The 24,704-nt window shown below is 45.7% G+C and overlaps 1 protein-coding gene and 1 long non-coding RNA gene across 2 annotated transcripts in view; both read left to right on the top strand.

The window, feature by feature from the left end:
• The first annotated feature begins 4,285 nt into the window (after window positions 1-4,285).
• Window positions 4,286-24,704, top strand: part of DUSP10 (dual specificity phosphatase 10) — a 38,946-nt gene continuing 18,527 nt past the window's right edge. Inside the window, exons 1-2 of the mRNA XM_032318510.1 lie at window positions 4,286-4,424; window positions 6,674-7,527. Coding sequence (XP_032174401.1) covers window positions 6,717-7,527 — 811 coding nt within the window. The 5' untranslated portion in view covers window positions 4,286-4,424; window positions 6,674-6,716. The remainder of the gene's footprint in view (window positions 4,425-6,673; window positions 7,528-24,704) is intronic.
• Window positions 8,655-10,887, top strand: LOC116576350. Its single transcript, XR_004280113.1, has 3 exons — window positions 8,655-9,638; window positions 10,097-10,131; window positions 10,719-10,887. It is a non-coding gene; the product is annotated as an uncharacterized LOC116576350 (long non-coding RNA).

Below are 24,704 nucleotides of genomic sequence, written 5' to 3'. Positions count from 1 at the left end.
TTTGTGGTTCTGGTGCCTTTGGCACCAAAATGACCTCAAATCAAAGGCAGGATTATAGGCTCTAGAACAGCACCGCACACAAAAAGATGTAAAGTGTGTAAGTCTTTTCCAATTTCCTAGTAGTCATATTCTAAGAAGTAAAAAGAAACAGGTTAAATTAATTTCATTAACATATTTTATTGAGGGGCACCTGAGTGGCTCAGTCAGTTAACTGTCTGTCTTCCGCTTAGGTCATAATCTTGGGGTCCTCAGCAGGGAGTCTGCTCTTCCTTCTGCCCCTTTCCACACCTTGCCCCTGGTCATGTTCTCTCTCTTGCTCTCAAATAAAAAAATAAAATCTTTAAAAAAATGTTTTATATTAACCTCATATATCCAAAGAGTTCAACATGTAGTTGACATAAAAATAATTGAGATATTTTAGATTTTTTAACATGGAGTTTTCAAAATCCCACATGTATGTTAAACTTACAACACATTTAAGTTCATATTTACCACATTGCAAGTGTTCAGTAGTCACTTGTGGCAAATGGCTACCGTACTGAAAAATGCAGATCTAGAACCTTCCATGGCTCAGAGCCTTTTCCAGAGTCACAGGTGCAACCTACTCATGACTTTAGTGAGAAAGATCTGCAGGCATCCTTGTGTCCAAACTCATGGAGAATGAGACCAACAGAGGGCCCAGCTTCTGTTTCCATCACCCCACAAACACAGTAGCGGCCACCTCTTCCAGTAGATCCTTCTCACCAGCCTTTCTGTGGCCCTGGAACGTGTTTCAGGATGTTTTCCAAGGCTGGCCTCAATGACCTCAGCTCCTTGGACACCTCATCTTTCTATCCCTCAGCTCTTTCCCCACTTCTTGGTAATTTACTAACACCTTTGCCCTGTGATGTATTATTTCTAAGTTTTCTTTAAGTTTTTCTCTGCCTTAATTTTAGTACCTCCAGGAATCCACCTTGACCTTGAGGATTATTTTGAAAACCCAGCTCTCACATCCACCCCTACCTTCTGCCATCATCCCACACACTTACCCATTTGAGAGCACATCAAGGAAGTCATTTAATTAATACATTCTTTTTTCAAATGATCCATATTATATCTATATGTTGACTTGAGATATTTTCATCTTTTGGCTTTAACATATAGTGCTTTCCACCAAAACAGTATTTTCCTCATGTTGTTTGTTGGAACAAAGATGTGGTTCAGCATAATCATATTAGAACACTCAAATGCAGTGAAGATGCTTTGCTGTTTCTTTGGGACTAAAATTGAACATTAAGGCTTTGCTGGCAATTTGTATACAGATCAGGTTCATAGCCATTGGCTGGCTGGTATTACAAATTTAAATCTAAGGGCGGTACTTCAGATAGTGTTTTCACATTTATGACTGAAAACAAAATAAAAAACAAGATCACCTCTTTTTGTGCAAAAGAAGCTCAAAAGTATAATGACTGTGAAAATAGCCATCTGTGATCTGTTCTCTACCACTCTATAATTTGAACATAAGCTATACCTTTAGAGATGCTTAATTAAAAAAATAATTACATGTTTGCATATGTTAATGATCTGGTAATTCTTCCATGTTTCAAGTTTGATAAATGGTCAGGAATTTTGCCATTTTTCCTAATTTTTCAGCTTGGATGGCTTCAACTCTTAGTCAACTAAATTATAATAATCCACTAGTTTGAAACTATAATAAAATAATTATCTCATTAAATGAGTTAAATTTGTTTTTGAAGTGACATTCCCCTTCCGGGTCTCTGGGAAAAGCTGTTATAAACTATTCTGCAATTGTATAAATCCCTACTTTGTTGGGCTTAGATAGTGAGGTATTAGCAATGAATTCATAATCTATAGATCACAAGTGCTTTTAAACAGAGGCACCCAGTTTCTGCAAGCAAAGACAATGCTTTTTTTTACTGAATGCCTTTTATCGGCAGAGTCATCAGAGTGTCCCCTCCTGTGCAAACCCCCTCCCCCAGCACTCCCACCAGGACTTTTCCCTTTTCCTTCTGGGCTGCGATGTTACCGTCTTACAGATAAATGAACACAGTGAGTCTGGATGAACACACACTACAGATGAGAGTCAGAATCAGGACACACCCAGAACTTTCTGACCCTAAATTAATGAACATTTTTTCAATAACTGTCTATGGTTAGGGAAAGGCAAGCTATTAAAGCTCCAAATAGATCCATGCAGACCCTCTGGGAACTTCCATTCTGATTTCTATGAAATTAACCAGAACCAATTCCTTGGCCAGGACCTGCTGATCCCCAAGGTGTAAGGACCAAAAGGTGTGCTCTAAGTACTCATTAGTTATCATTAAGGGGGTGAACGTGTATGTGTTTTGGTGTGTGAATGCAAAAAGGGCTACACAAAACCCTTTTCTTTTAAAGATGATTGTATGCATTTATTGCACGTGGAAACATGGGTGTGAAAGCTGGACTGTGTATGTGTATACACATACATTAAAAACTATACAGATATTCCCCCCCCCCCATCCCCAAGGAATCCAAGAGGATTGATTTCTCTTTAGCAGCTCGCTGAGTGTGTTGCGGGCCATCCTTTGGCAACTTCTGATTTCAAATCTGCACTTAAATGAATTATATGAATACGTCGCTGCCACTGAGTTTACTTAATAGGCCTGGAGCCTGAAGTATGTCTCCAAACACTTTCAATCTAGTAAGAGAGAAAACTCATAGCCAAATATTCTAGTGCTCCTAATGTAATGTATTCCATTGTCATTATTAAACTCCTTCACTTGTCTCTCTGAGACAGGAGACGGAAAAGGAAAAGCTCTATTTCTTTACGGTTCTGTGATGCTGGCTTTCCGCAGTTCATCTTGTCATCTCCACTCTTTTGCGTACCCCATCACAACTTTCCTGGCAGTTTCCCTGCTATTTTCGTGTCCAGGCGCAAGCCAGCCTGCCTCGCCCCCCACTCTTTTCCTCTGGATGGGTACCTCGGCTGGCCACCCCGCGGGCGACAAAAAAAAAAAAAAAAAAAAAAGTTTGGAAAACCCAGGGGTCGGCGTCGCCTCCTCGACGCTCCGATGGCTACACTGGATCTGGCTATTTACACCCAGCTCCAGCTCCTTGCCGCCCGCGGAGGTGTTCCAGAAACGTCGGGATGGCTGTCCTCGCCTCGCCTGGGGCCTTTCGGGGTGGCGGGGCAGCTGGCGACGGCGCGGGGAAGGCCGGGCCCAGGGACCCTGCGCGGTAGGCGGGAGACACGGCCCCGGGGGTGTGGCGAGCGCATGGCAAGCACCACGACGCCTGGCCTAGTGGGCTCGCTCCCCGCCGATTCTGGAGCCGCCTCTGAGCAGCCCTCCGCAGCGCCGCCTCGGTGCTCCCGGCCGAGCCCAGGGAAGCGGGCGGCGGACAGCGGGGGACAGTGGGGGCGTGACCGGGGCGCAGATGCAAGCGAGCCTGAGGGCGCCGCGCCACGGCCGCGTCGGGTAGCAGTAGGGCAGCCGGAGGGGCAGCGACATCTGCGGGCTGGCGGCCGACGCTTCCAGGCGGCGCGGAGCCGACCGGGGCGGCCCGAAGACACCCGGCGCAGCTTGGCTGGGCGGGCCTCGCATTCCGGGTCCCGCCGGCCGACTCCCCAGCTGCGCTCGGGTCCCGGGCCCCAGCGCGTGGCGGGTGCTCGAGGGCCGGTGCAGAAGCGACTCCTCTGGCTGCGCGCTCACGTCTGTGCCACCGCAGGAGGCTCGGCGACGTTTGTGACTCTCGGGTTAGGGTTTGTCAAAATACCTCTAGCGACTCGGAGAACCCGGTTTCCCCACTGGGGACAGCGATCGTTCTTGTTTCTTGCCTTTAGAAAGTTACTTGGACACTTTTGATCTTCCGTCCCGAGTAAGAAGGAAAAAGAAAGCGCGATCTGCCCCCGGGCTAGGGGGACTCAGGGGGCTCCGGGAAAGGGACAGAGCCAGTTTTAAGCCGGAGCGGCAAGCTTGGCCCATTGACACTTCAGCCCCAGAAAGGGTTAACTGCATCCAGCCCGTTCGGTTTACATGTAAATAGAGAGCAGCTGCTTCGCGCGGGCCCCGGCTGGCCCTTTTAAGTTTTTGATTGGTTGCCAATGACATCACCGCCCGTGTTATAACACTGTGGACCCGGAGCGGCGTCGGATAAACCCTCCTTAAAGAGACGAGGCCACGCCCCCGGCTCCTCCCCCCAGGCTGTCCATTGGCCGCGGGCCGCTGTGAGGTAGCGGTCGGCTTTGTCCGGATTTCTATTGGCCCAACGTGCCGTCGGTCGGCAGCCGGCCCGCCCCCTCAGAATCTTACATTTACAGTGTAGCAAAAGAGAAAGTAACTATGTTGCTGCTGGAGATCAATGAAGCCAAGTGAATGGGGGCTGAATGGGCGAATCCTTAGCTGAAGCGGAGCGCCAGATGGTGGAGGGCTACACTTATTTATGAAGTAAGTGGAAGTCACCGCGGCTACTCCTGAGAGCCCCGGAGTGTAAGGCAGTGAGAGTGTGAGTGTGAGTGAGTGTGTGTGTGTGTGTGTGTGTGTGTGATGCGATGCTCACGGGGGAGCCACAGCAGGTGAGGTTATAGGGTTCCGGCTGATGGCTCACGCTATCCAGTGCGTTTACTCTCCCTGCAGTCTACTTGGATTTGGGGAGAAGAAAAAAATGAGGTTTGTTGGGATGCTTTGCGGCAGTTTTAAATGCCAGGGGCTTGTTAGTGCGTTGTGTTGCGAAGGGGAATAAGCGCCCAGAAGTGGGGAAGTAGCATTCTCTAACGACTTAATTTTCTTTCCAGCCCCTGCCTAGAGGTGGAAGGACGACTAGCAAGGGAGAGGGGAGAGCATAGTGTTTCTCTGGGAGGTTTCCTGGGCCAGTCTGGACGCTTTCACGGGCAACATATACGCCCGACCCTCTGCTGCAGGGATGCAGATCTCTTTATACACTCGGGGCGTGTGTGCGTGCGTGTGTGTGTGTGTGTGTGTGTGTGTGTTGTGTGTATGTGTGAGAGAGAGAGAGAGAGAGAAAGCCAGCCGCGCACTCCGTGTGGAGGTGGGGGGTCCCAGCCTGTGTCTCCGCGAGCACGCTTATGCGTCCCTCGCAAAGGAAATGGGCTGTTGATCCTGGGACGCATCCTACCTGATAACACAATAGCAAAGACTTTCACCGCTTGGTCCAGCTGGGAAACAGTTATAGCTTCTGGAATAGTACTTGCTCTTCAAAAAAATACTACGCAAGGGAGGGAGGGAGGGAGGAGGGGCGGGGAGGGGAGAGGGGAGAGGACAGGAGGGAGGAACGGGGCTGAATCCTTCTCTCCCATCCAAAGGTGGGTGAGAGAAACGTGAGTCGGTGGGGATCTGTGGACCTGTCGGGTGCGTGTCTCTGAGTGTATGAGTGTGCGCGCGTGTGTGGATTCTGCCTGTGACACTTTGGCTCTGTGTCAGAGAGTGGTGCGGTCGTGTGTAGACGGCCGATAGATGAGATTTCCCCAGACATCTCTTAAAGTTCGTTTAGGTGAGGACTCTTGCATGGGGTTTGGTTTCTTTTCTCTGAGTATGTCTAATAGAAGAAGAGCCTGTAGGGTCGGGTTGTCGAGTGCCCCTGTGCCTATGGGAAGGAAGGAACTGTATTCCTTTGCAGGCGTCCGCTCAGGTGACAGGAGGTGGACCCAGTGGGCAACACCTCATGGCCCCCTTTAACAGGGCAAGTCCTTTCTATGGAATTCATCCTCTTCAAGGGGCAGGGGTCTTTCTGTGGGGGATTGAAATATTATACACAGTGGCTCCCTCCCTCACGTTGAGAGAAGCTCTGAGTTGCATAGTCTGTGCCACTAGGGAACTGAAGGAGTGGGTAGTCAAAGTGGTCATTTTCTTAAAGGCAGGAGTGTGGGCGGGGGAAAGGGGCTTGAGGTGGGCAGCAGAGGAGCAAAGGGTGATGGGTCTGCCAGGGTTGGGGGGTTACCAGACCTGGCTTCTTGACCTGAGTCTTTGTTTCAGGACAGTTCCTTTGTAACAAAAGGGGAAATGCAGATTAATTTATAAGAGACTAACAGGAAACACAGGAGGTTTTAATATGACTGTGTTGTGCTTTTCAAAGGGATGCAAAGCAAGAATAGCTCCTAGTTAAAGAGATTCACTTGGGGGATAGTTTCATTCTGATTCGCAGAAAGTTGCCATCCACCCCTGATGTATATTTAGCTGCTGTATATTTCGGTGAGCCGTGCCAGAGCTCGTGGTCATTCCCTCGCCTTTGCAGTGGGTGAAGGAATTAAATGGAAAGTATGCAAGGGAGGACAAATGGGTCTTTCTCATATGGTTGCGCTATGCTTCTGCCCAGGAGATGGGGCCCGGAATAGATGCCTCTTAAGAGCCTTCCCTTCTGTCTTTGGCTTTTCTGACTCTCTGTGCTTGTACTTTCTCCGAGGCTGAACTTCGATGTAGGTCCATGAGAGGTTGTTCATCAACATTTGTGTAGACCGTCCGTGGAACCTAAGACTTAGTCACCAAATAGGTGGGGGCCCTCAGGTTGACATCGTCTTCGAATCTCCAAAAATGAGTTTCGGGCTTGGAGAGTGGCATGATAAAGGGCCCATAGGACAACTTCACTCAGAGGGATGCACAGGCCTTTCCTAGGGTTTGGATCAGACTGCCTTTTGTGTCACGTGACTTTATTCTTTCTTTCCCCCTCCCCTTCTTTACAGACTGTCTTGAGTTCTTCTTCAATTGCCAGTTTTCAGCCTCCTCATGCCTCCGTCTCCTTTAGACGACAGGGTAGTAGTGGCACTGTCTAGGCCCGTCCGACCTCAGGATCTCAACCTTTGTTTAGACTCTAGCTACCTTGGCTCTGCCGCCCCAGGCAGTAACAGCCACCCTCCTGTCATTGCCGCCACCGTCGTATCCCTCAAGGCTGCGAATCTGACGTATATGCCCTCATCCAGCGGCTCTGCCCGCTCCCTGAATTGTGGATGCAGCAGTGCCAGCTGCTGCACTGTGGCAACCTACGACAAGGACAATCAGGCCCAAACCCAAGCCATCGCTGCCGGCACCGCCACCACCGCCATCGGAACCTCTACCACCTACCCTGCCAACCAGATGGTCAACAACAATGAGAATGCAGGCTCTCTAAGTCCGTCAGGTGGGGTGGGCAGCCCCGTGTCAGGGACCCCTAAGCAGCTAGCCAGCATCAAAATAATCTACCCCAATGACTTGGCGAAGAAGATGACCAAATGCAGCAAGAGTCACCTGCCAAGCCAGGGCCCTGTCATCATTGACTGCAGGCCCTTCATGGAGTACAACAAAAGTCACATCCAAGGAGCTGTCCACATTAACTGTGCCGATAAGATCAGCCGGCGGAGACTGCAGCAGGGCAAGATCACGGTCTTAGACTTGATTTCCTGTAGGGAAGGCAAGGACTCTTTCAAGAGGATCTTTTCCAAAGAAATTATAGTTTATGATGAGAATACCAATGAGCCGAGCCGAGTGATGCCCTCCCAGCCACTTCACATAGTCCTCGAGTCCCTGAAGAGAGAAGGCAAAGAACCTCTGGTGTTGAAAGGTAATGCCCCTGTCCCCCTCCCAAGCACAGTCCTGGTTAGCCTGGGTTCACTTTGGGTTGGTCTTAGAAGTGCCAGGATTCTCCCTACCATGGCTACGTGAGACCAAAATAGCCTTCCTTCTTCTTGTCTTCCCTTCTTTGCCCTTAACTATTTTGCTGTAGTGAGAAAAACCAGTCACATGGAACCAGAAGCCAGAAGACCCAGGTTCTAGCCTCCGCGCAGCTTCTCATTTGTACTGTGCGAGCATTTCACCTCTCTGAGACTGTTCTCTCACCTTTTAGTGGGGCTGTGGACCACCAGATGGTATCTCAAGTCATAGCTAGTCCAGTAGTTCTATTCCAGTCAAAAACCAGTTGGAAAGTTACTGTCTCTCAGATTTAACCAAAGTTGATGGACCAGAGGAAGCAGAAGCTATGGTGAACTATCAGTAAACCTTCAGGTACCAGTGCTTTTTATAGGAAATCTTCTTTCTCACCTCTGACTAGCTTGGCTTTTCTATGGATTATAAAGTGACCTTCAAGAAGGGCAGAGGTCTTTCCTGTAAGCACCCGCCAGCCCCCCAGCACCAAAGCGTAAGTGTCCCAACGACATCCATTATTCTGCCAAAGCTCCAAGGGGACAGAGACATTTTTATGAAATATTCCTCAACCCTTTGTTCTTTCTGGCCTCGTCTGACAGCCATTGGCATCATGGCTCCTTCCAGGATGGGGTGGTCGGTCACTTGGCCCCTTACACTGAATGCAGAATAACTCTGACGTCAGTGTTGCTGAGCCTGGGCAGGAAGAAATAATTACCCACTGTTTTCTGAGCTTCTTCCACACAGTGTTGCCTAACATAGCAGGGGAACCTTCTTCTCGTGTCTATCTGACTCGCTGCTCTTTGCCCTCAGATGTTGTCATTTGGGGCACTACACACCACTCTTTTTCTTTGGTGTCTTCTGTCCTTTGAGGGCGCTGAGAGATGGTCATCTTCTCTCTTTTCTTCTCTTGTGTTTTGAGCTAAGGTACACAGTTTCTGGGCCATATCACTACCAAGTCTCCTGAAGTGTGTTGACCAGAGGTACTGCTCTGTTCTTTTGAACACCTTGCATATTAAATGCAATAGGCCATTGGGATGAGTAAGTCACTTATTTTATCTTTGTGTGACAGCTCTGCCATTCTCCTTCTTGTCTTCTCGATCATGCACTCTGCCTTTTGTTAAGTAGCATTATTGGAAATATGGTTCTGAATTATGTTGACAAATCCCCTACCCACCGCGACTTCTATCCCATCCCCTCCAAGCTCTTCTTGAGCTTGCTGTCATTGGGCTCAACTGCCACAAAGGCATAACTTTTCTTAGGGTTGAAAGGCTCTGGTGGGAAGGAGAACATGATGGAGGTCATATCCAGAGAATTTCAGCAGGGCCCAGGCATTTTTGTTGTGGTTGATGAATTTTCTTAGGATTACAGACACATTCAGATTTCCTTTGTGTAGCTCTGTATTTTATTGTTTTCATTCTTGTTTGGTTGACTTTGAGTGATTCCCAGTTGGCGTACCCAGCTAGTGTTCTCTCACCGTGATCTTGGCTTGTTTTGTCTTTTTTGGATGAGAAAATACAGTCCACAAATTTCTCATTTGTAATAGTTTATCTTGGGGAACAAAGAGAGGGGTAGCCAGTGGTCTTGTAGGTCATCTCTTTGCTCATGTAGTGTCGATGTTAGGAAAAAGCAGACCTTTTGTGTCTATGTGATTTGAGGACAGACATCGAACAATACAAATTAAGGTGACTCTGGACTTGAACATGTGGATGACAAGGCGGAATTGGAGATCTTACCCTCTTATTTGCAGTGGACATTATTGTGTTTAGGGGTGGCCTGTCAAATGCTTGGAAATGAACCTCCCCGGTGTTACCAAAGAAAGTGGGGTTCCTTCCCCGTGGATGTAGCTGAGAGTCCGGGCAGCCTGGGCTTGCTCCTCAGTGTCAGTGAAGTTAAGATTGCCTCAGTGGGGCGGGGCCGGACATGCTGCTGACCTCACCACTGGGCACCCCAGGCAGCCGCGGTGAGGGCTCATCATTTTCGGGTTGGTGAGACACAGCGGCGGTCGACCTGGAAGACGCACTGGTGGTAGAGGTTGGATTATTTGTAGTTTTGGGTGCTTTTCCTTCAAATATCTGGGAATTTGATTGAAAATAGTTTAGGAGCAAAAGGGTTGGTAATTTAATTTATTTATTATTGTCATCATTATTATGTTGGTCTCTTTGGGGGGAATGGCTTAAAATTGGGACCAAGATGGGAAAGAAAGGAGAGTGATCATAATTACGATACCCGTAGCTACCCTTTCATCTGGGTATACCAAAGGTTAATACCATAGCACCGTGGAGGTAAAGAATGGGGTGGGCATCTCTCAGAAGACATGGCCAGCGACTTCTCCCAAGTTCTTGAGTGGGTCAAGCAGACCATTCTGGTCTGGCTTCTCTGCTGAGGTTTATTTTACTAATCCCCTCCCTAGGTGATGCAAGATTTTATTTTAGTGAAGTGGTAGCGGTACCATTTTGGAATGAGTGATTTTTTTTTTTTTTTTTTTGCAGGGAAACTATGGTGGTGAAGGTAGTTAGAATGAAAGGTAGAAACTTTGAAGTCCTCATTAATTTATTTTGAGAGATTTCAGTACAATCTTGGGTAATTTATGGCTGGCCCAACTGATTCTCTGGTTTATGTTTGTAAACTTGTAAACACTGGTTGCTACCCTCCCCTGTCCAAGTTTTCTGTCCCCCTGTTTCAATGCCATGTTCTCCATTTTTGGTACTGCTTGTCAAGTAGAGCGGCTGCTCAGTTACCATTTTAGTAATGCTGTGTCAGGTTGGGAAGAAACCGATCAGAGCCGCAGAAGCCCCTGGGATTAAGTTACTGTTCTAATTTACAGTCCCCTCCCTGTTGTGACCTGTGTCTGAATCCATGTTTTATTCTCATCTTCTGAAGAATAAATGGCATCAGACCAGTGCTTCTATTCCTTGTGGTGAAAATGATCCAAATGCATAAATATTTAGGGATTTGCAAAATTTTTGAGAGAATTAGAGTCTGTTTTACCCCAAGTTGATTTTCAGTATGATTTTTAACCAAACTGAATAAGAAGGCTAGATGGTTCTGGACCTCCCAGAAGGAGAGCCACCATCTTTGTTTTGATGTTTATAAGGTACCCTTCCTTTTCAGGAAAGCTGGATTCAGGAAAGTCATCGTTTACCTACCTGTGTTGAAAAGGATAATCTACTGCCACCTGCCTCCTCCTTAAAGACCTCTGTGCCTTTAAAACTTTATTATAAGAATTTTCAGATATGCAGAAAAATAAGAAAGGGGATCAAGAGCACCGTATCCCTACCCCGCAGATTGAACCGTTGTTCTTAATTGCCCTATTGGCTTTCTCTTCCTTTTTCGGTTGTTGAAATATTTTATAGTACAGGTAACATTTTAATATAGCCAGATACATTTCAGGTTTAAAGTTACTGCTCTAGAATTAATAAGGCTGCGGCTATTGTATAGTACAGTGCAGACAACATTTTCACTCCTGAATACTTCAGTGTCTTACGCCCACTTTTTCAAACTTAAATTTCCACCGTGACTAGCTAGCTCTCAGGTCTGTGAAGAAGCCTTTCTCCCTCGGAGTGGGAGGGCTCTGGGCGCCTCCTCGGGGGGGCTGTAGCTCACCCTTCCATGTGGATGTGTCAGGCCCATGCCTGTACTTGCTCTGTGCTGTCAGGAAACAAAGACTGACCGACAGACCCAGTGCGCCCGCGGACCTGCTGCTGCACCAGCGGTGTTCAGTGGGGAGCAGTGGAGGAGGGACAATCTCTTCAGGAGGCTGATCCGTAGGGAGTTCAATTTGTAGACTATAAAACCTTCCATCATAATTCCTGAGGGTTAAACCACGCAGAGTACACGTTCTTCCATAATCACAAACGCTTCTGAAGTAACACTTACAGGCGGTACTGAGTTTGACGACCACGTGTGAAAGGCTATGCTCAGTAATCAGAGAACCCAGGAAAATAGTCTTTTTCTGCGTTGTTTGTCGTGGGGGAACAAGTGTTCCTCTTGTCTCTCTGGATGTCGGGAGGAACTTTTTAAAAGATACGTGAAATAAAGACATACCTCCTGTAGGCACAAACTTCGTGTTGTTATTCTGAGCCCCTGCTTAACATCCAAACATGCCAGACATTCGCCTTGTTGCAAATGGTGGGGAAATTCAGGCAGGATTTTGGATCCAGTCTGTCTGATTCTAGCCTTGGTCCCTTTGTACTAGCCATGAACCCCTGGGCAAATTGCTTCATCCCTTACTTCCTTAATTTCCTCCTTTATAAAAGAGGATGTAAAAGCAGCTATGTTACAGTGTTAGTCTAGGAGTCGAAAGAAGTCATGTGTACAGAGGGCCCAGACCAGTTTTCATACATGGTGAGTGCTCCCTACCTGAAGCTTCATACTGTTATTACCATTGGTTGAAAAGAAATGATGGCATCAGTATAAAGATAATCTGGGCTCCCCTTCCAAAGGAGTATAAGTGACAAGCGAGGTATAACGGAGTGTGTGTGTGTGTGTGTGTGTGTGTGTGTGTGTGTGTGTGTTGCTATGGCCTAAAAATAACTTGTTGACTGTTCCTGATTTAAGTAGCATACAGTTGGAGTGCCAAGTAATTATAAAAACATGTTGAGCCAAGATGCCAGAGTTATTTGGGCATATCCTAGAATTATTTATTTGCAGGGGAAATTTGTAAAAATATGATGATAAGTCTATCCAACTAGTGTCCCGTAAGTCAATAATGAAAGTGGAAAATTATTAAGCTTCGTTTTCTCTGGCCTCTCATCAGGCTGATTTATTTTTGGAATAAGGATTGTAGTCTGACTCTAAAAGGGTAGGTGGAAGGAGGGAAAGTGTGCTTCATTTTCAAACGTTCTCGAAGCTTTGAGTTGTGACGATACGGCGTGTGAAGGAAAAAGGAGGGAACCGTGGGAAGGCCTGCTCGTTTCTGTAAGTGAGACGCGATCCTTTTCTCTGAACTGGTTCACCGTGGCCTGTACTCAGAGCTTTTGGATATACTCTCCTGCCTCCTAATTAGAGTGTAAGTGGAAAGATGTAAGTGAGCTGTCTCCCTCCTCCCTGTCCTTGCTCTGTCTGTTCCTTGTTCACTGTGTGCTCAGCAAAGTGGGGGTTAGCCCATTTGCTCTTGAGTTCAAATCTAGGCTTTTCTATTGACCAACTGTAGGTGTCCTTAGGGAGCTCAGGTCACCTCCCAAAGCCCCACTTCTTTCTCCACTGTCAAAGAGGCACAATTCCCCCATCATAGGACGGCCTGAGACAACGGAAATCAGGTACCTGGGCACATAAATAGCTCTCGGTCTGGGCCCTGTTCCACCACCCTTGTGCCCTTTCAGATCCTCTTACGTTAGACGTTGGTCAGAGGAGAAGATGGCAAGTTGTTCCAAGCATAGTACTACGGGAGCCTGTTAATATCAACCACTTGTCCTTGCTAACTCAGATCAGTTAAGTTAACCATCTGGCTTGTCAAGGACAAGTTCAATAAACTCCTTTCCTGGCAGTAGTAGATAATGATTTTAGATTAGAAAAAGGAGGGTGAGGGCAGGGAGGGTTGACAAAATCATGGGAGCAGAGAAACTCTCTGTATAGCCTGTGGCGCACGTACCCTCAGAAGCTAAGGGTGGGCCTTTGACCAGAAATCAAGCCAGCCCTGCTTCCTAAGACTCGGTGTTGGCCACAGCCAGGCTCCCTGACCCAGTCTGGGGGAGCAGTTTGGGCATAAAAATGGGTCTGTTTGCAGTGCCTAGGCAATTGACTTCAAGTAGATAGACAAGGATACTCTGTGCAGGAGGGATGGAAATTCTGATCCCAGAGGAGGTCTTCTCACATTCTTTGAACTCAAGCATCCCACTTTTTAGAATAAGAAGGAACTTTAGAGGCCCCCTAGTCCCAAAGTTGTCCCTGCAGGCTGCCCACTGGAATCCCTTGGGGTGATTTAAAACCTACAATGCTCAGTTCCCACCTCTGGACAGTTTGATTAAATTGGTCTGGGGGTACAGCTTGTGCATCAAGAATTTTAAGAGCTTCCCCGGTGGTTCTGACATGCCGCAAAGTTTGAATACCATTGATCTAGTCCTGTTTTTTCATTATGCAGTTACTGAAATGGACCTAGAGAGATTTAACTTGCCCAAGGTCACATGCATGATTAATTTTAGAGCCTGGGTCCTTAGTGCTAAAATAGGTCTTGCCAGGTTGATAGTGTGTGTGTGTGTGTGTGTGTGTGTGATTATCTAATGATAACAGTATCTAATGTGAGCATACAAATATGAAATAATATACTTAATTAATAATTTTTAGTATTATACCCTTTTTTGTTGAATTTTGAGATTTCAGTCCAGAACTATAGGGACCTAAGTCTAAGCTCTTTTGGAAGCAGCAGCTCATGGTCCTGATACTTGCCTGGGTCCTGGAAATACAGGACAAATATTAACATAGATTTAAACTTGTCTTCTGGGAAACTTAGTAGTTTAATAACAAGCTGGAACACATGTATCAAAGTGCACCCTTGTACCAAAGAATCTCAGGGTTCTAGAGACTTTTTGATATGTTGGTCTCCACGGAGGTACAGCCTGTGCATGGAGTAAGCTCATTCATTTGTTCAGCAAATACTACTGAATGCCTTCTGCATGCTGGGCTCTTGTTTTCAGGCTGGGGACTCTGCCCCCAAAACCCTTACAATCTTAATGCTTTGGTGAGAGAATACCCAGACCAGTATTCCAGATCTTTCTACCTTGAAGGTCATGTACCTGTTTGTATTCTTCATCCTCTTGTCCTACACAACCTTATTTAGGGTGGAGTTCATCTTCAGGGCTGTCATTCTCCTGGGAAGTACATGTTTGTGAGACATTTGGCATTCCTTTCTTTGTCCCTTGCAGGATAAAGTCTGGCTTTTTCTAAGCACATCTTCATGGGCCAATAGAATTTATTCCCAAAGACTTGATCCAAAGAGAAATGATTTTTTTTTTTTTTGGTTAAATTGTAGGTTTTTAATGGAAAAGAGAATACACGTTCTCTCTCTGCTTTAGAAGCTCGGGGCTGACAGGCCTTCTTCGTGCATTAGAGTGGAACTTTGTAATTTGGACCTCACTAATTTTGGACATGTTGCTAATAGGAACATAGCTGGTGTTTATTTTTTCCTGAATGCTATCTATGAAAAGAGGGCATGCTAAGCAAACAAGCATTGTAAATGATATTTCAAAGACAAGGTTTTAGCCTGCTCAGGAAAAAGAGAAAAAAAAAGTTTGCAAGTACGATTAAAAACCATGCTAGGAGACAGGGCTGGGATAAAAACACAAAGTCTGTCATCTCAAAGCCTGCGTTATTTCCCCTGAACCATGTGGGTCCCTCTTGGGCCAAGTTTCACTGGCTGCATTTCCATATACTCTATACTCTACTACACTCATATTATATAACCCTTACTAATTTGGAAAAATTGGAGGGAAGAGAAAATGATGAGTGTGAACCAAAACATGAATTATACCATACATTTAGAAATACACACTTTATGTTGACATTGACGTGTATTTTCTAATTATGAAGTCTGACTCTGAGATGTGTTCATCCATCAGCCAAGAGGAAGATAGTAGCATCCTTTTTCTTCCTAGCTTGTGTCTGTTTCTTCTGTTATTACTTAAAGGTGTGGGGATATATATATATATATATATATTACACACACACACACATATCTCTTCTCCTCTACCCCAGCAAGACCCGTTTTTCATGTGTAATGAGAAGGAAAGGGAACCTGGAGCTTCTGCTCTTGGGTCAGGAAATGAGCCCTGCAGCCCAGTCCTTTCATAGAAGGTAAAGGACGTTACCGCAGGCCCTGCTTCTGGCCAAGTGGAAGATCACTAGCAGGGAGCAAAGGATTCCTCAAATTATCTGTATTGCCTTTAAGGTTTTACTTTCAGTGAAGACCTCATCGTCTTTTTTCTGCCTTCTAAGACTGGAGTTTCATGGCAAAACAAGGCCAAACTTTCTCAGGGCTCCACCAGAGGGTTTCAGTTTCTTTGTCTCGCCTTCCAGATGGGACCCCTGTTGGGCATCTGTTGCCCAGTTTCTCAACGAGAGACATAAATAAAAATGCCTGACCCAGGGGTTGTCCCTGGCTGGTGTCCCTTTTGCGGTGCATAAACCCTTGCCGATCTTAGCTGGTGTCTACAGGTGACGAGGCAGTCACCGCTTTTGGCAGGGCGTCACTCTCCAGTTTCCTTTATAGTACTTCTATGGAAGGACTCATCCCACCAGTTTGAATCACGGCCCCAAGGTCCACAACCCCCGGGCTAAACGTTGCCAGCTGTTGCTGCTGGCAAGTGGCAAGAAGACCAGGTTGGGGGGGTAAGGGGAGGGGCAGTGGAGTAGTGGGAACAGAACAGGGTGACAATGGCAGAGCCCCTTCGGGTGGCAGGGCTTTCTGGGTCCTGGCCCTGGTCCTGGGTTCTAATATTCAAGATAGTGAGTTACTGTCATTAGCTATTGGAGCGTCTGCTTCCCTCTTAAAATAGTTAAGTCTAGAAACAGATTTCTAAGGGGGGCTTCCATGAAGGGCTAGGGGGCATTTTCTCGGGTCTTTTATTTCTAGTCTTACGAAAATAGCACATTTTTATGATAAGACTTTATAAGAAGGGTTTTATGGTTCTCGTGAAGTGATATTTTCATCTGACAGCAGAACACCATTTAATCACACATAACTACTCTGGGTCTGGCCAACCTGTCATCCCTGAAATTAAAAAAAATTATTTTCCAGATAGTTTGGGAAGTTGGGCATCAGACTGTCATAATCTGTGTCTTATTTTGTTCTCAGTGCAGCTTTGTGAGAGAGGCTGTAGATCTTGGGTTTCACGGATGCAGAATTTGAGGAACAGATTCAATATTTTCTTCCATGTTATTAACCAGTGAGTTGGTGAATGGGAATGGAACCCCAGTGCTTAGGATGTTGAGGCCCAAGTTCCTTCCAAGCTGGCTGCATGCTTATTCATAAATAAGTGAGCTCTAGATCTCGTTTCTTACGGTTGCTTTAAGTGTGCTTTATCTCTGAGGTGCCCTAAGTTATATTATTTCCCCCATCCCCTCCGTTTTCTTGTTTCCCCTCCACTGGGAATGCCACTGCTTAGAAAATTGGCCCACTCTGTGTCCTCAGAGAAGAGCAGTCTTCCTGTGACCTCTCTCTGAATTATATCTCAGCTTTTGGCAACTTCAAACTTTGGTGATGGCAGAGGCTTTTAAGGAGTAACACATTGAATAAAGAAACTTTGAAGACTGCAATAATTATCTCTAACATTTACGAAATGTTTATTATATATACCAGACTTGGTGCTTGGAGCTTTCTATCTCATGATAACACTCTAGCTTATACGGGAGTGACTGAGACTCCAAGAGGTTCAGGCCCTTGTCCAAGGTCATTCAGCCATTGGAGCCTGGGCCCAGCACTGTTATGCTTCTGCTGGGTGCGTTTTCAATATAAGAGAAACTTTGGATGCATTCTCCTAGTAGCCTGTGGATATGGGGATGATGTTCCTTCTGCACATATTAATATATTTACTTTCTCGAGGGGGAATTAGATGAGCCAGAAAAAAAGATAAGTACAAAGTTAGACGAAGAAAGTATGATGGAATATGTGATATGATGTATGGTGTGAGATGATACGTGATGACCTTCCGCAGACTCCAATACTCAAAGACGTTTGATTGCTTCGTAGTCATCATCCATTCTGTTAGTGTGGATAATAACGTTCACTATAGATCCCCACCAACCCAAATTGTGTGAGGAAGGAATTTCTAATAGGGTTATCATTATCCTTTGAGAGAGTCAATTCTCTGGGATAAGTGAACAGAGATCTTAAACTATTTACTTTTTATTATTTTTCTCTTCTGCTTTCTTTTCCTTTCTTATCTTTCTTCTTCCCTTCCATAGCCTAAGCCTGCATGTACAGCTCAGATCATCAGGGCGCATGGCAGGGATGGACCCTAGAAAACACCTAACTGACACCCTCGAAGGCTAGCAGAACAGACCCCTGGGAACCTGGGCCAGAAGCAGCAGAATTATTGAGTATGTGTTCCAAGAGTCCCATTTTACAGATGTGGACACTGATGCCTTACTCAAAAGCATCGAAGTAGCGGGGAGCAGAACTAGCACAGGATTCACGTTTCCTTACTCTTGGTTCAAGAATTTGTTTTAACCCCAGTGGGAGTGTAATCCTTCAGTGTGTATCTGAATTGTTATCAAATAAGAGACTCTAGGGGTCCACATGTTTGGCCGGATCACTCCACGTTTTTATTCCCTTTTTCTTTGTAGCGAGCTTCGTATGTGATTTCTCAATGAAGCGGTCTGCGGATTTGTGTTTGTCATCACTCTTCTTCAGAATTTAAATCTCTCCCAGCACACCAAGTATAGCAGGGAGGTTAACCACACATTCTAGAGCCAGACTGCTGAGTTTGAATTCTGAGTTTGCTGCTTATTAGAAGCATGAACTTGAGCGCACTAAATTGGGTGTACCTCGTTTTTCTTATCCATGAAATGGGGAAGATAAAGATACTTTCCTCATGGAATTACTTGAGGATTAAATGAGATAACACCTGCACAAATGCTCTGAATAACGCCAGACACACAACGAGTAGCATTTATTAAAAATGTCCCATAATTATAATCTGAAAGAGCCACAAGAATAATTCATCGTTGTCTATTTATGTCCAGGGGATACATGAGTGATCTAATTCAGAAAAATGAATTGACATTGCCCCTGGTACAATATAAATAGAAACAACTCCTTGACGCTTGGTAGATTTGGGTTTAAAGGTTTGGAAAAACCCAGTGGGGTGGATAGCTAAGTACATCCGTACTTTTTTCTGAATCAGTGCCATACTGGAAAATTATAGACTATTTCTCTGTGTGGAAATCTTATAAAATTAAGTCTCAGCAAAGACTCAATTCCATACCCATTGTTGGAATATCAAGAAAATTTTAGAAAGGAGAAAACAGATGATATACTCATCCCCCTGCCTGGCCTGGTTTCATTTTTACATATTCTCTTCATTCTTTACCCATATATGTGCATAATTTGCAGAGTTTCTCATATGGAAACTGAAATTCATTTTCACTTTACATTGCATATAGTTTTGCTTCCCTCATCACCAGCAGATTTTTTTTTAATGTTATGACATGTCTTATTTGTGGGTTCCTCACATTTTACTTGACGAATCTTCCTATCAATGACATCAAGATTATTTCCAAGTTTTTGATTGTTTAAGAGAAGCCTCTTCAGGGAGTGCCTTCCCGAATCTTCCTCACCACCCTCCCCATCCCCACCCCTACCTCCACCTTAAGGAATAGAGGGTAGGGCCAGCTACCTTTGTTTTATATTGTGCATTCCTACCTTTCTCTCCAGAATACAAGAACCAACTACCCAGGAAAGTTACTAATTTTTAGGGAAGTCTTTGTCCTCAAGCGTAGGTCTCCACAGGCATCTCAGCTGTGTGTGCAGCACACATCCCTGAATAAAGCATGCGTTGGTAAGTCTTGGGCTTCTGCTTTGGTGGGCAGAGTGAGGAAGTGTGGAGATACCACTCAGCACTATTAAGAAACAGAAGCCATTGTGGAAGTGGACGGTCTAGCAGGGTCAATACCCCCTCGTTTTGTAAATATGAGTCACCCCCAGTTTCATGCTGCTGATAAGATACTCCAGAAGGGACATCATTACAATAACAGCAGAAAGAATTGGACTTTGTGAGATGCTGACTAATATGCGTTTCTGGGTCCCCCCTGCCCCGTCCCTCCTTAAACCCTGGGGTTTTAGGGCAGTGTTGAAGTCTTCTGAGTGTTTAAGCAAGTGCAGTCAAAAGAATACATCAGATCGGAGACAATTCCCATTAGTTCTTTTGCCAAATTGAGGTAAAATGCCCTTTAAATAGGAGCTAATTCTCTGACAGATAATTAGCTTGTCTTCCTTGATAAGGTATGTGAATTGGATTGCATTTATTATAATTAATCTTGCATATTATGTAAAAATGCATTCATCTGCCCTTATTAGGTGGATCTCTTTATTCTTACCTTGAGGGTGGCTGGCACTCGCCCCATCCCAACTCCAATGAGAATTGAATGAATTAGATGAATGTCAGGGTGTTGGGCAGCTCTCCCTTGCAAAAGTTGGGACCCACAGCTGAATGTGGGGCGCCACCATTAAAAGAGACAGCACTTCCATATTAATATCTGCAAAGTTAAAAAAAAATAAATAAAGAACCTTTGAGAATGTTCTGGGACCTGAGAATCAGAACCTACAAAGCTGCCTAAACAATTACCTTGAAATCTGTCCCCTACTAGTGATATTTTTCTGAATTTATAGTGCAGAACTTTTTCCAGGGAGTGCAGGGTAGGTGACTGGTTTGGTATACCAGCTGGTGGCTGGGCAGTGACTCTGGGGGGGGGGGGCTCCTCAGTGAGTCACGGAGCCTAAACTCCTCCCTCTGGTTTCCTCCCACCCTCTCCCCTCCCCCTCTCCCCCAGCCATTCACAGCTACTTACTTGCAGCTCTGTGCTTTGGGGCATCTTTTCCCATTGAAAGCTATTGCCTGTTGTCCCTTGATTTTGCCAGTTTGAAATCTATGTCAGGGAGATGTGGGAGCATGGGAATAAAAAAGCATGCTGTGGATTAACTATCCAAGAGCCTCTCTACTCCAAGTTGAAGTGGTTCTTTTCCTGAGAAGAGGGGGGCTATTTTACATTCTGTGGAGCTGACAGACATAGCGTGGCGTGGGTTTTAGTCATTTGCCACTGCCTCTGTGCACATACATATTTCAGTTCACATTTTTAAACAGGGTTGGTACAGCACTGAGCTCCAACCCATTTAGTGGAAATAACAGCCCTCGATCTAAGCTCTCCAGTGATCTCTATCTACACTATCCAGTGTGGTAGGTAGCCAGGACTCACAGGGGGCCCCTGAGCCTTTGAAATGGGACTAGTCTGAACAGAAACATGTCACATTTGTAAAATACATGCTAGATTTTAAAGACTTTGTGTAAAAGAAGAATGTAATATATTTCATTGATAATTGTTTTAACATGGGCGTGCCTGGGTGGCTCACTTGGTAAGTGTCTGACTCTTAATTTTGGCTCAAGGTCATGATCTCAGAGTTGTGAGATTGAGTCCTATGTGGGGCTCTGTGCCCATGGAGCTTGCTTAAAGTTCTCTCTCTCCTTCTCCCTCTACCCCTCCCCCCTACCTCTCTCTCTCCATCGCTCTAAATAAATAAATAAATAAATAAATAAATAAAAGAAACGTTTTAACATTGATTGCATGTTGAAATGATACTATTTGGGGCATGTTGAGGTAAGTAAAATATATTATTAATGTTAATTTTATCAGTTGCTTTTTACTTTTATAAATGCAGCTACTAGAAAAATAATTTTGTTACATGGTGCTGATCTATATATAGCAATAACAGTATTATTATCCGGATCTACTTTTTAGATGAGGACACGGAAGCTCAGAGAGGTTTGGTAAATTGCCCAAAGTCACACAGCAGAAAGCCAAATTCGGAGCCACCTGACTCTGGAGCTCGCACCCTTCCCCACGGCTGAACTATATGATAGAGAATTTGCCCAGCTTTTGTCCTTGGTTCCTGGGTCATAACCTGTAATCACACCCAAGCTTATGCTAATGAGATAGCTTAGGCTAATAAGATAGTTTAGGCTAATGAGATGTTTCAGAATAAGGGTGGGCCATCAGGAGGACAAAAAATGTGATTAGAGGATGGGGGCTTCGCTATTACCCAGACCTCCTCCTGGTAAGAAAGAAGGGCTGGATATTGAGTTCAGTCACATGACCAAATGGTTCACTGAACCATGCCTCTGTGATGAAACCCCAGGAAAAACTCTGAACATGAGAGCTCAGCTCAGCTTCCTGATTAATGAATGCATTGATGTGCTAGGAGGGTGATGGGGGTCTTCGAGGCAAGGAAACTCTGTGTTTAGGTCCTTCCCAGACCTCCCTCTCTTGGTCTCCTCATTTGCCTGATTCTGATTTGTATCCTTTGTAATAAAACTCTAAGAGTAGGTACGACATTTTCCTGAATTTAAGAGTCATTGTAGTGAATTATCCAAACTGAGGGGGTGTGGGAATCCCAGAATCTTAGCCCACTGGTCAGAAGCGTGGATGGCCTGGGACTCCTGAACTTGGCGTTGGCATCTGAAGTGAGGACAGTTTGTTGGGGACCGTGGCCTTAGCTTGTGGAGTCTGTGCTGACTCAACATTGTTAGGGTCAGGATTGTACTACAGCCTTACAGGAGAACACACCTTTCATCTGGATATATATTTTAGGGGCACGGTAATTGGGAAAATGAAGGACTTGCTTGTTTCCCTAACCCCATATCATGGGCGACAATGGCTAGTTCCATTCTAGACGTGTAAAATGACTCAGCCTTTGAGTCATTAACCACAAGTCAATGCTTTTGACCACTAGGCTCAGCCTGGAGATGGGGAAGTCTCTGATGCCACCACAGCCAGTAGCTCCTGGCCCGCAACACTTAGGGTCTGCTCTGTGTCTTCATTCCGTAGACAGCCCTACGTGATGGTAATGGCATACAGAGATGACGTGCCGGCACCTCATTCGTGCCAGAGATTCTTAAATATTGATTTGGGATGGAGTTCCTTATAGGAAACTGATCAAGGGTGATGCTGTGGGTAAGGAGCATTTTTGTAGGTTTTTTTTAAATAGTTTTCATTGTGATAACCATACTTTTTTTTTGTTGTTAAAATTTTATTTATTTATTTGAGATTGAGAGAGAGAGAGAGCAAAAGCAGGTTGAGGGGCAGAGGGAGAAGCAGACTCCCTGCAGAGCAGGGAGTGAACTGAGCTGAAGGCAGACACTTAACTGACTGAGCCACCCAGGTGCCTCTAGAACCATACTTTTGTGGTTCCATTACATCTCATAAACACTGTGTTCAAATCAATTGTTGTCTTTTCTTTGGAGGCTTTCGTTTGCATTTTTAAACCATGATCCTGTGTCCTTTATTGATTTATTTTTGTTTGGTTTCTCCTTCCTTGCTTAAAATAGACACTGTCTCTTGCCTGTGGTTCTAACTATCGTCCTTCTGTTCCTACTCAGGCCTGGCCCTTGTCCTGCAAGGCCTCTTATGTCACCAACTCCTAGAAAGTGGAGTCCTGCAAGGGCGTCTTGGGGCGGCCCTTGAAGGCACGTTTCTAAGAAAAGACAAACTTAAACTCTGTGGTGATTACGAGGGAAAATTCCTTTACCAGTGAAAGCTAGGAGTAAAACCAAAAGGGTTCTAGAGGTATAAAAGAGGTCTTTTGAAATACTGAAGATGACTTGATTTCTCTCCAACTTGGGCCATCCCTGGGTGCTCGTCATTCTGTCCCTATGGGAGGCTCGCTCTTCAGAGCTGGTCACTTTCAAGGTAGGGGACTGTAAACCCTTGAGCATCTCTCCCTGCTACTGTCAGTGACTGTGGAACGTCAGTCAGTCCCAGTTTCTAAGAGGGAAGTTGGATCATCAGAAACAACTAAAGGGGTACAGAGGCATTCTGTTCTCACCCCGACCCTTGAGCGTCTCCCCTTCCGGAGGACCAGAGTTCCCGAGGTCCCTTGTCTGCCTATGAGCAGACTGTAGTGTTACAGAAACGTTGCTACGGAGACATGAACAATGGAACAGAGTAACGTGTAACGATGTTACAGAGACATGAGCAGACAAATGTTACTCCCGTGAGAGAGCGAGGTTTGTCCCAGCCCCTTTTTAGGGAAGAGGAAGCTCGTGTTTGAAGAAAAAGTTCTGAAGATGTGATCATGCTTTAAAGTGACCTGAAGATTAAGTAACTTGCCCAAAGAAGCAGGACTAATGAGAGGGGTGAGAGGAACCCAGAATGCCTGATTTTTAGATCCCGCGTTGTGTGTCTTCAACGGGAGGCAGAAGAAACAGCTGCTGCCGTGGTGCAGACCTTGTCCCCGAATCGTCTATCTGTTCCTGCTCACCGTGCCCAGGGCGGGGGTCAGTGAGCTCAAAGAGGCTGAACCAGAGCTCGTTGGGATTTGTGCACACAGTCCCGGGCCCCCCAGCTCATACTGAGTGCTTCATAAATGTGTGTAGAACTGAACTGCCACCCCCTCAAAAGTCCCTGAGATCTCTCAGGCCAGGCGTGCCCTCCAGGGCCTTTTTTTTCTTCCCTCATGGCTGCTTTCCATCCATCTCCCCGTCTCACCACTCATCTAGAACGTCTGGGGAAGGAAGAAAGCATTGGAAGCCACCGGGTTCACATTGTCTCCGGCTGCAGCCATGACAAGCTATGACCCAAGTCATAGCTACTTGTCACATGCAAGTCTGGGTCCTCCCGCAGGCTGCCACTTTCCCGGGAGCCTTGTTGGCCCTCCTTCCCAGCCGAAGAGGACCAGGATCTCTGTGTCCTTGTACTGACCTCACCTGTCCGGTCCTGCACCTGCCTTCCGTGAGTCACAGTTGGACAGTTCTTTTTCTTTTTTTTTTTTAATTAAAAAATATTATTAAAATTTTTTTTTTAAGATTTTATTTATTTGACAGACACAGATCACAAGCAGTCAGAGAGGCAGGCAGAGAGAGAGGGGGAAGCAGGCTTCCTGCTGAGCAGAGAGCCCGATGCAGAGCTTGATCCCAGGACCGTGAGATCATGACCTGAGCCGAAGGCAGCGGCTTAACCCACTGAGCAACCTATTTAAAAAATTTTTTTAAAGATTTTATTTATTTATTTGAGAGAGAGAGGGAGCACGAGCACGGGGAAGGGCAGAGGGAGAGGAAGAAGCAGACCCCTCACCCCCAACCCCCTCCCCCCCCGGAGCAGGGAGCCCAAGGTGGAGCTCTATCCCAGGACCCTGGGATCATGACTTGAGCTGAAGGCAGATGCTTAACTGACTGTGCCACCCAGGTGCCCCCTTGGTAGGTTCTTTAAAGATTTATGCCAGTCCTTTTGTTAAGCTCCCTCCAATGTACCTTAATCCTTCCTTCTGTCTCATTAGATTTATCCTCAGAGAATATATGAATATATACATATATGTATATATATATATTTTTTAATCTCTCAAGTCCCTAACATTATGCTGAACCACACATAATAGGTGTTTGTCAACTAACTGGC

Source organism: Mustela erminea, chromosome 17 (assembly GCF_009829155.1).
Source record: "Mustela erminea isolate mMusErm1 chromosome 17, mMusErm1.Pri, whole genome shotgun sequence".
NCBI lineage: Eukaryota > Metazoa > Chordata > Mammalia > Carnivora > Mustelidae > Mustela > Mustela erminea.
Note: the sequence above shows the minus strand (reverse complement) of the source record. Positions and strands in the feature narration are given on the sequence as shown.